The sequence below is a fragment of the Carlito syrichta genome, unplaced genomic scaffold (assembly GCF_000164805.1).
Source record: "Carlito syrichta isolate Samal-C Ts95f unplaced genomic scaffold, Tarsius_syrichta-2.0.1 Scaffold314793, whole genome shotgun sequence".
Taxonomy (NCBI): Eukaryota; Metazoa; Chordata; class Mammalia; order Primates; family Tarsiidae; genus Carlito; species Carlito syrichta.
In genome coordinates, this window is record NW_007258889.1 from 709180 (window position 1) to 722787 (window position 13608).

Below are 13608 nucleotides of genomic sequence, written 5' to 3' on the forward strand. Positions count from 1 at the left end.
TGGTTCTAAATGGAGGAAATACTTAGATCCACAGACCTCTGTTTTTCTCTGTCTACATACCCATTCACAGAGGGCTAACACCTCTATGTTGATTACTTCCACACTCACTCTCCCCTGAGCTCAAGCTCCAGGTTTTTAGGTGCCCATAGGATAGTTTCACTTGATGGTTGACCATTTATATCATGTTTACTTGGACTACAACTTATCTTTGACAAACTGGTTCATCTTGCTACCCACTTTTTTGTTTGTTTGCTTGTTTTTGTCTTTTTTTTGAGTTGGAGACTCACTCTGTCACCCAGGCTGGAGTGCAGTGGTACACTCATGGCCAACCCAGCATTGACCTTCTGGGCTCAAGCAAACCCTCTGCCTCAGTTTTCTAAGTAGCCGGAACTACAGGCGCATGCTACCATGCCTTGCTAATTTTTTAATTTATTGTAGAGACGAGGTCTTGCCAAGTTGCCCGGGCTGGTCTCAGACCCGCAGGTTCAGGCAATCCACTCACCTCGACCTCCCAAAGTTCTGGGATTACAAGCTGAGCCACTGGGCCCGGCCTGCTACCCACTTGTTGTACCTGACCTGCTGTCTTCCAAGTAGACACTTTACATGCAGTCAATTCTCTCTCCATACCTTTTCCCTCTTCAAGTTTATTCTTTCTTTTAGATGTTTGCTCTTATCTAGAATATCCTTCCACAGCTTCTTCATCATTTCTTTTCCTATAATTCCAAGAACAACCAATGTTCATTTATCATTGCCCCCGCATCAGTCCTGCTTTACTCACCACCTTCCTCATCTCTGAATTTTAAAGATCTCAAGTCTAAAGACCACAGTCTCAATTATCTGTTTTATTCAGTTCTGTCAGATACAACTGCAGTGTATGCCCAATCATCCACTGTGTGTGCCCAGTACTTTGTGGAGTAAGTGAACCCCAGTCCTAGCCCAGAGCATGTTTAAAGTCTAGAGTGGATAAGACAAAGTCACAGTCATCATAGACAAATGTCAGTGTGGTTCAAGATAGGTGTAAATAAGGAATTACGAAGTTCAGAAGCAAGAGAGAATGATAAGAAGAGGCTCCAGAAGGAGGTAGCCCTCGATCAGGGCTTTGACAACCCAAATATTCTGTTTGTATAAATTTTGTCTGCCTGTCTTGTTGACTTCAGGCCCTTCAACAGGGACAATGTCATCACCCAATTAAAGCCTAGCGTAAACCATGGAATACTGTAAGTAGAATAAATAAGGAAGAGTAACACTAATGAGAATTCATGAGAAGGTTATTAAAACTTTATATACTTCCTACAGTTTCAACTTCAATCAACTATTACTGTATGATATTAGCATAATTCTGAAATAAAATGTGCTGGGGATATGTTTGAACAGATGAGTGTGTGTAACCCTAAGAAGAGGGAAAGTTTTCTGAGCATGAACTTTTCTTGGTAAGGAGATGAGGGATCAGGGGTTGTGTTTAGAGACTGACAGCTCGATTCCTAGCCTAGAAAACAGGGCAAATGTGGTAACAGAAGATTAAACTGCAAGGTAATTAGGTAGGACCAGACTTGGCAGTGCTCCGAATAGTTATGCAGGACGTTTTCTTCTAAGATAATGTGATATACCATGTGATACACTTGGCAGTCATAGGCAGGCCAGGTTGTGAGGGATCCTAGAAGTTGGTGGAGTTGGTGAAATAAAAGGAAAATTATTTAGGAGGTGAGAAACAACAAGAGTGAGATAGGTGGAGATGGATTTGAGGATCATGGCTGAGGATATGGAAGTTGATTAGAGGTAGAAGGGCAATGGAGAAAGATGGAAGAAAACCAGTACTGATCAAATGCTGTATTAGTCAGGGTTCTCCAGTGAAGCAGAACCAATGGGATATTCATAGATACATAGAAAGACATTCATTATGAGAAATTTGCTCATGCGATTATGGAGGCTGAGAAGTCCCACAATCTATTGTCTTTAAGGCAGAAGCCCAGGAAAGCTGGTGGTGTAGTTCCAATTCAAGCAGAAGGAATGAGAACCAGAAATTCTGCTGGTGTAAGTTCTGGTTCAAGTCTGAAGGCCCAAGAACTAGAAGCATTGATGTTAGAGGACAAGATAAGATGGATGTCACAGCTATACACAAGAGCAATTCACCCTTCTGCTTTTTTGTTCCATTTGCGCCCTCAATAGATTGGATGATGCCCACTCACATTGGAAGGGCAGATCTTCTGCACTCAGTGCTTCAAATGTTAATCTCCTCCAGAAATATTATCACAGACATACCTAGAAATAATACTTTGCCAGATATCTTAGCATCCCTTAGCCCAGTCAAGTTGACATAAAATTAACCACCACAAACACCTACTACAGGTCTGAGGTTTCTGAGCCTGAGAAAATAAAACAATATTGGGTCTCTATTGGAGAGAGTTGGAAAAGAATGACTGGATTTGAGAGTGTTATCTAAATAACAAAGATAGAGCAGCAGGGGTTGTTAAGACTGTCAAAGGGAAGATGATAGAGTATGGAAAAAACTTGGAGACCACTGATGGAAATGAAAGAGCTGACATGGGGCTCTCCAAAGTTTATGAGGTTCAGCCCTGGTTTTCCTAAGTCTCGAGAACAGAAATGACACCGGGTTACAAGCAATCGGAGAGAGGATTGGAGAAGCCGGTGAAGTGACACGGAAGTCAAAGGAAGTAAGAGTGGCAATGAGAAGCTGGTCAAGAGCATGCAGGACAAGGATGGTGAAATTCAACAATGGTTGTAGCAATGGGGAGATTGCTGGTGACAGTACAGAGAACAGAGTCTGCAGGATGCTGAAGGAAGAAGCCATATTTCAAGACACCAAGGTTTTTTTCCCCCTAAGTCTATCTCAAATCACCAACTTGATCATTAGCTTAATGCAAAAGTTCAACACAACACATTCGTATCATGCATGTAGCTTACTTTGCTTTATCCTCTGTGTTCTGCTAAAAATGTTTGAGCATCTGCCCTTCTTCTTGATCTGCAGAGCAGCCGACATAAATAGGTTTTCATTCCTTCTTTGAGTGGGCCCTGAATTCAACTTTCTCAGGAAGACTAACCCCATTAAATTGCATGATTCTGGATTGTTTCATGTTCTTCTCCTCTATTCTAGACTGGGTAGAGTTAAAAACATAGCATGAATGAACTTTGCATTACTTTGACTTGGCTTGGTCTCTTCTCATTTCCATTTCATTGGGAGTTCAGGACTGAGGGTGAGAGAAGTGATGGCAGCTATGGAGAGGGTTTGTGGAACTAGCCCCTGAGCCTCCCCTTTTGCAGTATCTGTACCTGTCTTGCTCAGTCTATTTTACCATTGATCTGGCTCTTTCTCCAACCCCTCTCCTGTTTGTCTATCATCGGAAGCTCTTTTGAACAGAGCCAAACCTGTTGGCTTAGTTTCTGGATTACCACCACAATTTCTTCCCTCAACATAACAAGGCTGGGGGATTCATACTTTGGCACCAGATAAATTGACCTTTATGGAACAGCCTGTCAAGCTTATTTCCTGTTCTTATGGACAACTCTAATGGACTGGCCCAGCACCGTAGGCTGGGGTTGATATTGGACAGTGTTTCTGGTTTTCTAATTCCCATCTGGGATCCCTCTTTGGCATAAAGTCAGTCTTCTTGCTCTGTGTGCACTCAATAATATGACTCCCTGCCTCTTCTTGCCATTTGTAAACATTAAAATACAATTAATCTGCAAGTGGCCAGCGTGACCTTAGCAGAAGATCGCCCTAACTCTATTCCATAGTTAAGAACCACTGGTGCGTTTGCATGTGATCTCTTCTGTGGAAATAGCCTTGACTTCCATAATAACTAGTCCTTAAGTCTCAACTACAATTTGCTCACATCTTAAGACCAGAAGCCTCAACCACAGCGTCTGCTGCAATTACATGGGCAGGTATAAAACCTTCCTGTTTGTTAGGATTTGATTTGCTCATCATGTTTATTGAAGGGTCATTGACCAGAGACAATAGCATCACTTACGTAAAGGTTAGAATTCACAGCACATAGCAAGTGGAATAAATAAAAAATAATCGCCTTCCAGATTTCCTGGGAAGCTAATTGAAACTTGGTTACTTTCTCAATAGACTCAACCTCTCAACCATTTTTATTAAATGTCTGTGTAGCTGTGCAGAAATTATACCTACTTCAACTCAAGATGTGGAAATGGTTGGGTTTTCTAAATTCTGCCCTCCACATTTGAGGATACAAGATTACTTATGTCTAGATTATTTTACTCTGAGGTAGAAGCCACAGGAATGGTTACATGGAGTCCTGTGGACGTATTTATTAGTCTATAACATACAATCCCTCTCTTATTCCTTAAAAGTGCTATTATCTAGATTTTTTTCTCTTTTGAAGCTTGGGGCATAGAAGAAGAGAAGGACAGGAGGTAATTAGAGAAAAGTTAATGAATTCAGCTATTTACTTTATGTTATTTGATCTCATCCAATAGGACTTTAATCTGCTGTGGTACTGATTTTAAGCCAACGCACTCATGCCCCATCTCACTGATGGTGGGGTCATTTTAAAGATAAAGATTCAGGCAGGAAGTACAGAGAGTTGTGGACTCTGAATGTGGAGAAGGAGGTCAGTGTCCACACATTTGCTCCAAAGCCGCTGTCCTTTATAAAACCATATTTGAAGCTCTTTGGAAATGATGTTTGGAGTCACCCAAGAAAATGCACATTATTATTTTTCAGTCACTACTTGTTCCTGACCTATTAAAGGCTCTACTCAGCGTGGTTATTTATCCTACTCCCAAGGCATGGTTTCCAATGACATCAGGCTGGTTCCAAAAATAAACACACCCTTAGAAGAAGAAGATTGGGTTTCAGTGAGGATAATCAAAAGGATGTGTCCCAGGCTATAAGGACTAGTTTAAAGAAAGGGTCATCTGAGCAGTGGCTGTACAGCAGGAATCAACATGGAGCTTCCAAAAGGAACAACTCGGAGGAGAATCTTCCATATTTTGAGTCTGATAGATTAGAGTTAGATTCTAGTCCTCATAGTCCACAGCTCCATCTGGAATAGGAGGAGGGCAGAGCATCTGTTTGCCAAAATGTGCTGATGGTCATGAAATGCCACTTCGGCACATGATGATGTGGTGGCTTTGCAAGCCACATCCTTTGGAGAACAAGGTTTGAGTATTTTTACATCAGACTAACTGAGGGTTTTCTTTTTTCAGTTTCTAGTGGGTGTTAGGTGTCCTTGTTTAGTACACCCCCTTCCTTTAGAACAGAAATGACTTTTGGCTCTTTGATAAATAACAAAAAGCTTGTTGTTTCTCAGCCCATCTGAATATAGGAAGAGATACTGTCTAGTCCCGATGGACTCCACTGAGCTCCATCCATTTCTGCACCACTGCATCTCAGCAGTGAGAAGGTTGGAAGAGAGAGAAGTGTAGGGTAGTGGAGAGAGTGTGGCCATCAGCATTAGAGAGATCTGCATTTGAGTCCTACCTCTACCACGCAGAATCCCTGTGACCTTGGCAACCTCTCAGAGGTGTAGTAACCTTGCAGGGTGTCCTAAGAACTGAAGGACTAATGCATGCGAAGTGCCTAGCACAGTGCCTGGGGCACTGGTGAGCTCAGTGGGCAGGAGCCATCACCAGTGTCATATCATGCATGGCACATAGCACAATACTTCATTCACAGTGCGTGCTTCAAAAATTTTAGTTTTAAAAATGTTCTTATGAACACTGGATAATAGAAAGGAGGCTGGGAGGTTTCCTGTGGCCTCATGGGAAGAGTTGCTGCCCTCTGCCTGGATGGAATGGCAAAGGGACGTTGAACCAATGGCCTTTGAAGGCCTTTCTGATCTTAGTGTCCAGGATTCTGGTTTCCAGATGGGCCTCCTTCCATGGTTTTTCTCACAGATTCCTGGCTGAGGATGAGCTGGATGAAGCATAAATCTTTCATTGTTTAGGAGAAAGAGGCATAGAAGTGCTCCTCACTCTGGGGGACAGGACCCAGGTATCACCCTAACTCAATGCCTCGTGGATAAGCATTGTTGCGGGTAAGGCTGGACACTTTGAAGTCAAACCATCAAGCTCCTATTTAACCAACCAGCGCAATTGGTGAGGAGTCCTGACTTAGCAAGAAGCCGGAGTAAAAGAGTTTATGAGGTGAAGGACTCAGGTGAGGTGGCTGAATAATAAACGGAAAAATCAGTCAAGAAGACAAAAGGGGGGAAGGCTTGACGTGGTCGCCACACCCACTGCTGGTGGGATATAAAGCTCTGGAGTGGACCAGGGCTTATCCCAGAGAAGAGGAATCAGCTTTTGAACCTGACCTTCAGAGCCCCACTCCCTCCTGCACCATGTCATATTCCTGCTGCCTGCCCAACCTGAGCTGCCGCACCAGCTGTGCCTCCAGGCCCTGTGTGCCCCCCAGCTGCCACGGATGCACCCTGCCCGGGGCCTGCAACATCTCTGCCAACGTGAGCAGCTGCAACTGGTTCTGCGAGGGCTCCTTCAACGGCAACGAGAAGGAGACCATGCAGTTCCTGAACGACCGCCTGGCCAGCTACCTGGAGAAGGTGCGCCAGCTGGAGCGGGAGAACGCGGAGCTGGAGAGCCGCATCCAGGAGCGGTGCCAGCCGCAGGAGCCCCTGGTGTGCCCTAGCTACCAGTCCTACTTCCGGACCATCGAGGAGCTCCAGCAGAAGGTGAGGAGTGGGCGCTGCACTGCCAGTTTACAGCTATTTATGCAAATTTCACATGCCAACTTCTGAATGGATCTAAGGCTATTCTCAGCTAATGTTGAGAATGATAAAGACATAGAATTCGTTGGCTTAGGTACGGCGTCAAGTAGTCTGAGAAAGTCTTTTTTTAAATTTAGGGTCTTACTCTGTCGCTCAGGCTGGAGTGCAGTGGCACGATCACGGCTATTGCAGACTTGACCTGCTGGGCTCAGGTGATCCTTCCACCTCAGCCTTCCAAGTAGCTGGAACTGTAGGCATGTGCCACAATGGCTAATTTTTGATTTGTTGTAGAGACGAGGTCTCGTCAAGTTGCCCAGGCTGGTCTCAAACCCCTGGGCTCAGGCAATCCTCTCACTTCCTTCCCCCAAAGTGCTGGAATTACTGGTGTGAGCCACTGCGCCTAGCTAGAAAATCTATTATTTTGGAACCACAAGGGAAGGGTACAGGCTGGGCAGAGGATAAGGCATTAGACCAAAATCAGTCATGCCAATCTTACAGTGCTTCATACCTAAAATCAGAATTTCTAATTCTTTAGTTTGTGTATAATATTGTGGTTTTGTTTCAGAGCATTATAAAATTTAAAAGTAGTATGTGCTGGAATTGTTTCCCTATGCTAGGCATTTCCTGAGTGAATCTTCAAATATTTAAAGCCTTTTAAGCTATAACACAAGAGTATCTATGGCAAAGCAAGAGGATTGTTGACTCCAGAAGTATATAGGGACCAGGTACCATCCTCTAGGGCAGATGACAATACGGGGCCATACATTCAGTAGAAGTGGGCATAAGTCAAATGCCCACAGAGAGGTGGGGTTTAATACCTGGTGTAGATTAGGGAGGGCTCCTCAGAGGAGGCAGTATCTGAATGGGGCTTGGAAAATGAGCAGTTTATATCCAGTTGTACAATCTCTTAATCCTTAGAGGGAATTGGCCATCCACTGTTCTGTAGTTCTGGCAAAGTGAATTCCAGGAAGGCGAGGAGCTCTTTGAATATCATTCATTCATTTGTTCACAGTGGGAGGGTCTTAGACCAGTGCTAGGGTAGAGCATAAACTCTGAGTAAGACAGTCTTCTTCAGGAACTCACAGTCTAATAGGGGAGATAGATGTAGAAACAAACTACCACACAAAGAACATAAGACGTGTTATTAGATACATGCAAAGTGCATGGGCCATACAGGGGTCTTGTTTGGTGTGTGAGGGCATCCATGGGCCTTCCAGGTAGAGGAGAGCATTTTTGTAAAGGCATGGATGAGGCAACACGAGAAGAAAGAAGTCAGTAGGTGGAACCAAAGTGTGAGGGTTGGATAGCCAACTCGGCCTGGTTTGCCTGGGATTTCTCTGGTTTTAGCCTCCCAGGAACCCCTCAGTTCTAAGCAAACTGGGTGGTTGCTCATCCTACCTGAGGCTCGAGTCATCCAGTACTCTCAGTTCCTGCAGGAAGCCAGAGGCAGAGTAGAATTCATGACCAAGGGCACATTTTACCTTAACTGCTCTGAATTTGAAATGATCAGTTCTATTAACGAATTTGCCTTTTATGCTAAAACTGAACATCTGAAAGGACTTGAAGCTATTTGGAAGGAATATGGCTGAAAGAAGACAGCGTTTTGCTGTAGGGCACAAGGCATCTCTGAGTATAACCCATTTCACAATTAATCCCATGCCCAGATCCTGTGCAGCAAGGCGGAGAATGCCAGGCTGGTGGTGCAGATCGACAACGCCAAGCTGGCCGCGGACGACTTCAGGACCAAGTGAGATTTTTCTAATGATCAGAGCAGTCTAGTTGTGGATAGGTTGAATTGTAATGCAACAAACTCTCTATCCTGGGAGTGTGCAAGCAGAAGCTTCTGGATGATTTTGGGAGGATTCTTGCACTGGGTTAGGGTAGGTTAAAGGTCAAAGTTTCCTCACTGAGTGCAAAGATTCTGTGTTTTGTTTGTGAGAGACCACCCATTCATTCCCCTTATCATCAACATCTGGGCCAAGTTTTAAAGTGAATTTCACACTGGTCTCCTAATTTACATCAGTCACCAACAATCCATCAAAAAGAAGTTACTAAACCATGAAAACAAGGGACAAAACCCATCACTTTCAGATAACCAATCAATATTCTTAGATATGACCATTGCAATTATGAGACTCCTTTGCATTTTTTTATGCGACCTTACAGTTTACATTACAGTTTAACGTATATCATTTCTTCATCTTCAGTCAAACCCTGGGAAGTGTTAGTTTTGTCTTCATTTTGCAAACAAGGAAACCAAGATTCACAGAGACCAATCTGCCCACAGACGTTTCATGGCAAGACTGGATCTAACTGGCTTCTAACTCAGTGCCTCTCTCAACACTAGATTGCTTCCTGGCATGGTTGGAAAGGATGGTCATGATAATCTGTAGCAGGCTGGCGAAGTACGCCTACCCACTTAAGAAGACAAAAATGGCAGGGCTTAGTTGATAACTTGGAAATGAGAATCTTAGAACAAATACAGTTAATGTTAGATTAAACTACATGTAGCTGTCCCATCAACGCCATCTCTGTGGGTCTCAGAGATGAAATAGGTTTTCTCACTCAGCATGGTGGTATTTTTTTCTCCGAAAAATAAAAAAACAAATTTCAAAATAAAATGAAATTGACTAGGTCAGCCAAGTAAAGCCCAGAAAAGAAAGTCTTCTTTTTTGACCTCCTTTAACCTCTGAAGGTATCAGACCGAGATGTCCCTGCGGCAGTTGGTGGAGTCGGACATCAACGGGCTGCGCAGGATCCTGGATGAGCTGACCCTGTGCCGGTCTGACCTGGAAGCCCAGGTGGAGTCCCTGAAGGAGGAGCTGCTGTCCCTCAAGCAGAACCATGAGCAGGTAACGGCGTCTCAATCCCAAACATCCCAATACTGAGTGCCCCATGACCCCCTGAGTAGGGTGAGGTCAGTCTTGATTAGCTAAGTACCCTAGAGATAACACATTTTGCTGGCTGCCCGAAACACACTTAGGGACTCGTTGAGGAATGAGTCATGGCACACCTCTTTTACATAAAGGAGTGTGGTCAGCTGACCTATATTCACTTAGGGCCAGATAAATGTGGCCAAAAAGTCACACAAAGATCTTTAAAATACATTTTACTGTTTGATAAGATCTATGATCCTCAGAATAGTTGCCAAATTAATTACCCAGACTGGGAGGAGATAGTAAACATCTTTATACTTTGTTGCACCTAGATAATTAGAACCCAAGTTGAATGGATGGATGGATGGATGGATGGGTGGGTGGATGGATAGATGGGAAAACTAGGTGAAAGGAAAGGACTTGAATGATGGTTGATTCTGATCTGATGGTTGAATACAATACTGGGAAATCAGATGCATGTCTCAAACAATAGATGTTAAATCAACAGTAAATGCAGGTAGAAAACATGGAATTAAGGGGAGGAGTTAAACCTGGTTTCTCTATATTTACGTAGCAACAATTATAAACCAATGAACATGCCAGGCTTATCGCTGAACAAAGGGGAAATAAGAAAGAAATGATAGAATCCTGGAGTGGGAAGAAATGTTAGCAATTATTTAATCAAGCAGCCTTGTTATACGGATGAGGGAAGAGGCTCAGAGAGAGGGCCTGGGCCTCCAGAGGTGACTTAGCTGGGCTTCAACTCACGTCTCCTAAACTTCAAGCAATCTTCTTTCCACTACACTGGACTCCCTCAAAGAGGTTATTTATTTATAGCCTTTGTTCTGTGGTTTTATTCCTTCCCCTTTTCCCATCAGGAGGTCAATACCCTGCGCTGCCAGATTGGAGACCGCCTAAACGTGGAGGTGGATGCTGCCCCCACCGTGGACCTGAACCGTGTGCTGAATGAGACCAGGTGTCAGTATGAAGCCCTGGTGGACACCAACCGCAGAGAAGTGGAGGAATGGTTCACCACACAGGTGGGCATCTAAGTACGTGGCCAGTCTGGACTCAAGGTCTCCCAAGGCCCTCAGACAGGGTCTGATCCCGGCTTCTCCCATTGGATGTTGCAGACGGAGGAGCTGAACAAGCAGGTGGTGTCCAGCTCAGAGCAGCTGCAGTCCTGCCAGGCAGAGATCATTGAGCTGAGACGCACAGTCAATGCCCTGGAGATTGAGCTGCAGGCCCAGCACAACCTGGTGTGTGCTCTTCGGGCCCACTGCTGAGTAATGGGGAGTCAGGGAGGCGAAGTCCTGAGGTTGCCCTTGGGGCCACACATCCCCCTTAGCTCTTGGAACCTGGGATGTCTCTGGAGCCCCAGGGAGAAATCCTCTCAAGGAGCTGCTCTCTGATGTTCCTGATCTTCCCCTCCACAGAGGAACTCTCTGGAAAACACGCTGACCGAGAGCGAGGCCCGCTACAGCTCCCAGCTGTCCCAGGTGCAGTGCATGATCACCAACGTGGAGGAACAGCTGGCCGAGATCCGCTGTGACCTGGAGCGACAGAACCAGGAGTACCAGGTGCTGCTGGACGTGCGCGCACGGCTGGAATGTGAGATCAACACATACCGAGGTCTTCTGGAGAGTGAGGACTGCAAGTGAGTACCAGGCAGGCAGCACCTTTGCAAGGCACAGGCACAGTTCCACTAAGGGATAAAACAGAGACTTTGCAGCTCAAGTTTCTTAGCCTGCGCGCCCAGGAGGGCCCTGGTTAGCAGCTCAAGTTTCTGATGCCAATCTGTAGGGACCAGAATTTTATATCACTATAATGTGACATGAAGGGTATTTCTTGTTAACATTACTTGAGTTAAAGGTGTTTTCTATTCCAAAAGATAGCCATGAGAACTGACTGCTCCCCCACCAAGGGTGACCCTTTGGATATTGATGGGCAAATAAGGTTTTCACATGCTCAGGGCTGGCTTGCCACTGCAGACTGGAAAAAAGCTGTAACAATCACCACTCTTTTTGATTTAAGCCAAACTTTCGAATCTATTGCTTCATTGATCTTTGTTAGAGCCGTTGAGGCAGGCAGAGTGGGAATCATTATAACCATCTTGTAGATGAGCACTTGAGTGTTCACAGGGGAGGTGACTAGCTAATAGTGCACGGCAGTTGTCAGTTGACACAGCATTTTTATAAACACTGTCTTGGGGAGTTTTCCCAATTCTGTGTGATAGGTATTACTAGTCCAGTTTCACAGGTGGGAGGCAGAGGCTGAGAGGGATGAAATGACTTCTTTGTGTATCCAGGGTCATAGAGTAAAGGCTGGGATACTGCTTCGAGTGTCCTTTGCTCTTTGCTGCCACTGTCTCTGAACTTTATAAAGGGAGTGATCTGAACAAGGCTTGGCTTCTCAGGACATCAGAGAATGGGTTCTGCTTGTTCTCCTCTCCCCTTGGGTAAGCCCCCTTGTTTAATCACCATCTCATACTGATGATCTAATGATTCTGTGCCCCAGGCTGCCTTGCAATCCCTGCGCCACCACCAATGCGTGCGACAAGCCCATCGGACCCTGCGTCACCAATCCTTGTGGTCCTCGTTCCCGGTGTGGGCCCTGTGGCACCTTTGGATGCTAGATAACCTGGGGCCAGCAGGAGGATGGCATGAAGCCAGGACGACCCCGATGGCCCAGATTTTCCTCTCTGACAACCATCAGCTATGGAGCCCGGGACCCATCCCATAACACATGGCCTGGAAGGGACACAGATGCTCAGCGAGTGACCTGGTGCTGAGCCCCTGCCCACTCGAACCCCTCCAGCCAAGGACTCTCTCCTGTAGTCAGTCTGCATTCTGATGCTCTGAGAGGTCTGAGCTGTGAAGCTGTCACATGAGGCATTTTGTGGTTCTCTCTGCGGCGTCTGCCTTTCTTGCCATTCCTGAATCTCCTAATAAACTTTCCTCTTGCAAAGCAGACACGATTCTCATTTGTATTCATTCTTTCCAAAGTGTTCACTCTGTGTGTGTTCCTTATAAAGCCACTTGAAAGCAGAAGAGGAGTTTATAATTTAACCCTCTCCTAAAAGGTCTTTATCACCATTCATTAACATTCATCAAGCACAATGGGCTCCAGCACTCTCTCAGCCCGCATCAAACCAGCAGAATCACTAAGGCAAGTGGCCTCATCTGAATATGATAAATACGCTTCTCAAGGAACCTACTTAGTAAAATTTAACTTAGTTAACCACTTTAGAAAGGTTCACTTTTTCTTTTTCAAGGCCCTCCCAGAAGAAGACAGAAGTTATTATTTACTGAATGCCTACCAATACTAGAAGTTGTGCTATTAAGTTTTTTCTCTTACTCACCTGGTGAGGAAGGAACAATAAGGCGGAACCCAGAGTTCGCTCTTTGCTTGTCAGTTTCAAGTGAGGTGTGACATGAGAGAATAAAATTGATTGCAGATAAGCACCTAGAGCTTATACTTCCTCCAGGGGAGACATGATGCTATTAGTACTCAGAACTGTTCTGAAACTCTCCTTTGCAAAGTACTCAATAACTCATCATCATAACAGATTTTTAAAGTGTTGACCTTCTCATTGGAATTTTTTAACCACTGGAACTAAATCTGAACTTTGGGGCCCTTCCCCCAAGAGTTATTCAGTGCCAAACTAGGATATTATGTGTCTGGTGTCTGCAAACCTGATGGTGACAGCTGTGCTGGTGTCCTGCTCCTCTTGGTGCCCACTGATGTCCACCCGAGGTTAATGGCTCCCATCACTGTTCGTGCTGTGATGTGTGCCAAGGTCAATGCCCCAGTCCCAAGATTGTCCCCAGACTGACAAATCTACTAGTTATGTCTTCTCCCCTAGAGATGAAGATGATACTATCTCCCGTGCTGCAAAATTGCTGGCATCAATGTTAGTCTTAAATTCTTACGCTTTCATATTCTAGTTCTCTTAATGTCTACTCCTTTGTTGTTGATGTTGTTGAGACCTACTCAGGCATGAGACCTTGGAAGGTCATCTG

General features: G+C 45.0%; 1 protein-coding gene across 2 annotated transcripts in view; it reads left to right on the forward strand.

Annotated features, from left to right (window-relative positions):
* Positions 1–12560, forward strand: part of LOC103274503 (keratin, type I cuticular Ha1) — a 35060-nt gene extending 22500 nt beyond the window's left edge. The window contains exons 1-7 of one of the 2 annotated variants that reach the window (XM_008071947.2): positions 6318–6674; positions 8375–8457; positions 9406–9562; positions 10465–10626; positions 10720–10845; positions 11023–11243; positions 12104–12221. In XM_008071947.2, the coding sequence (XP_008070138.1) occupies positions 6327–6674; positions 8375–8457; positions 9406–9562; positions 10465–10626; positions 10720–10845; positions 11023–11243; positions 12104–12221 (1215 nt within the window). In that variant the 5' untranslated portion in view covers positions 6318–6326. Of the gene's footprint in view, positions 1–6317; positions 6675–8374; positions 8458–9405; positions 9563–10464; positions 10627–10719; positions 10846–11022; positions 11244–12103 lie in introns of those variants that run through there. The other variant, XM_008071948.1, reaches the window with a different exon arrangement.
* Positions 12561–13608: the final 1048 nt, after the last annotated feature.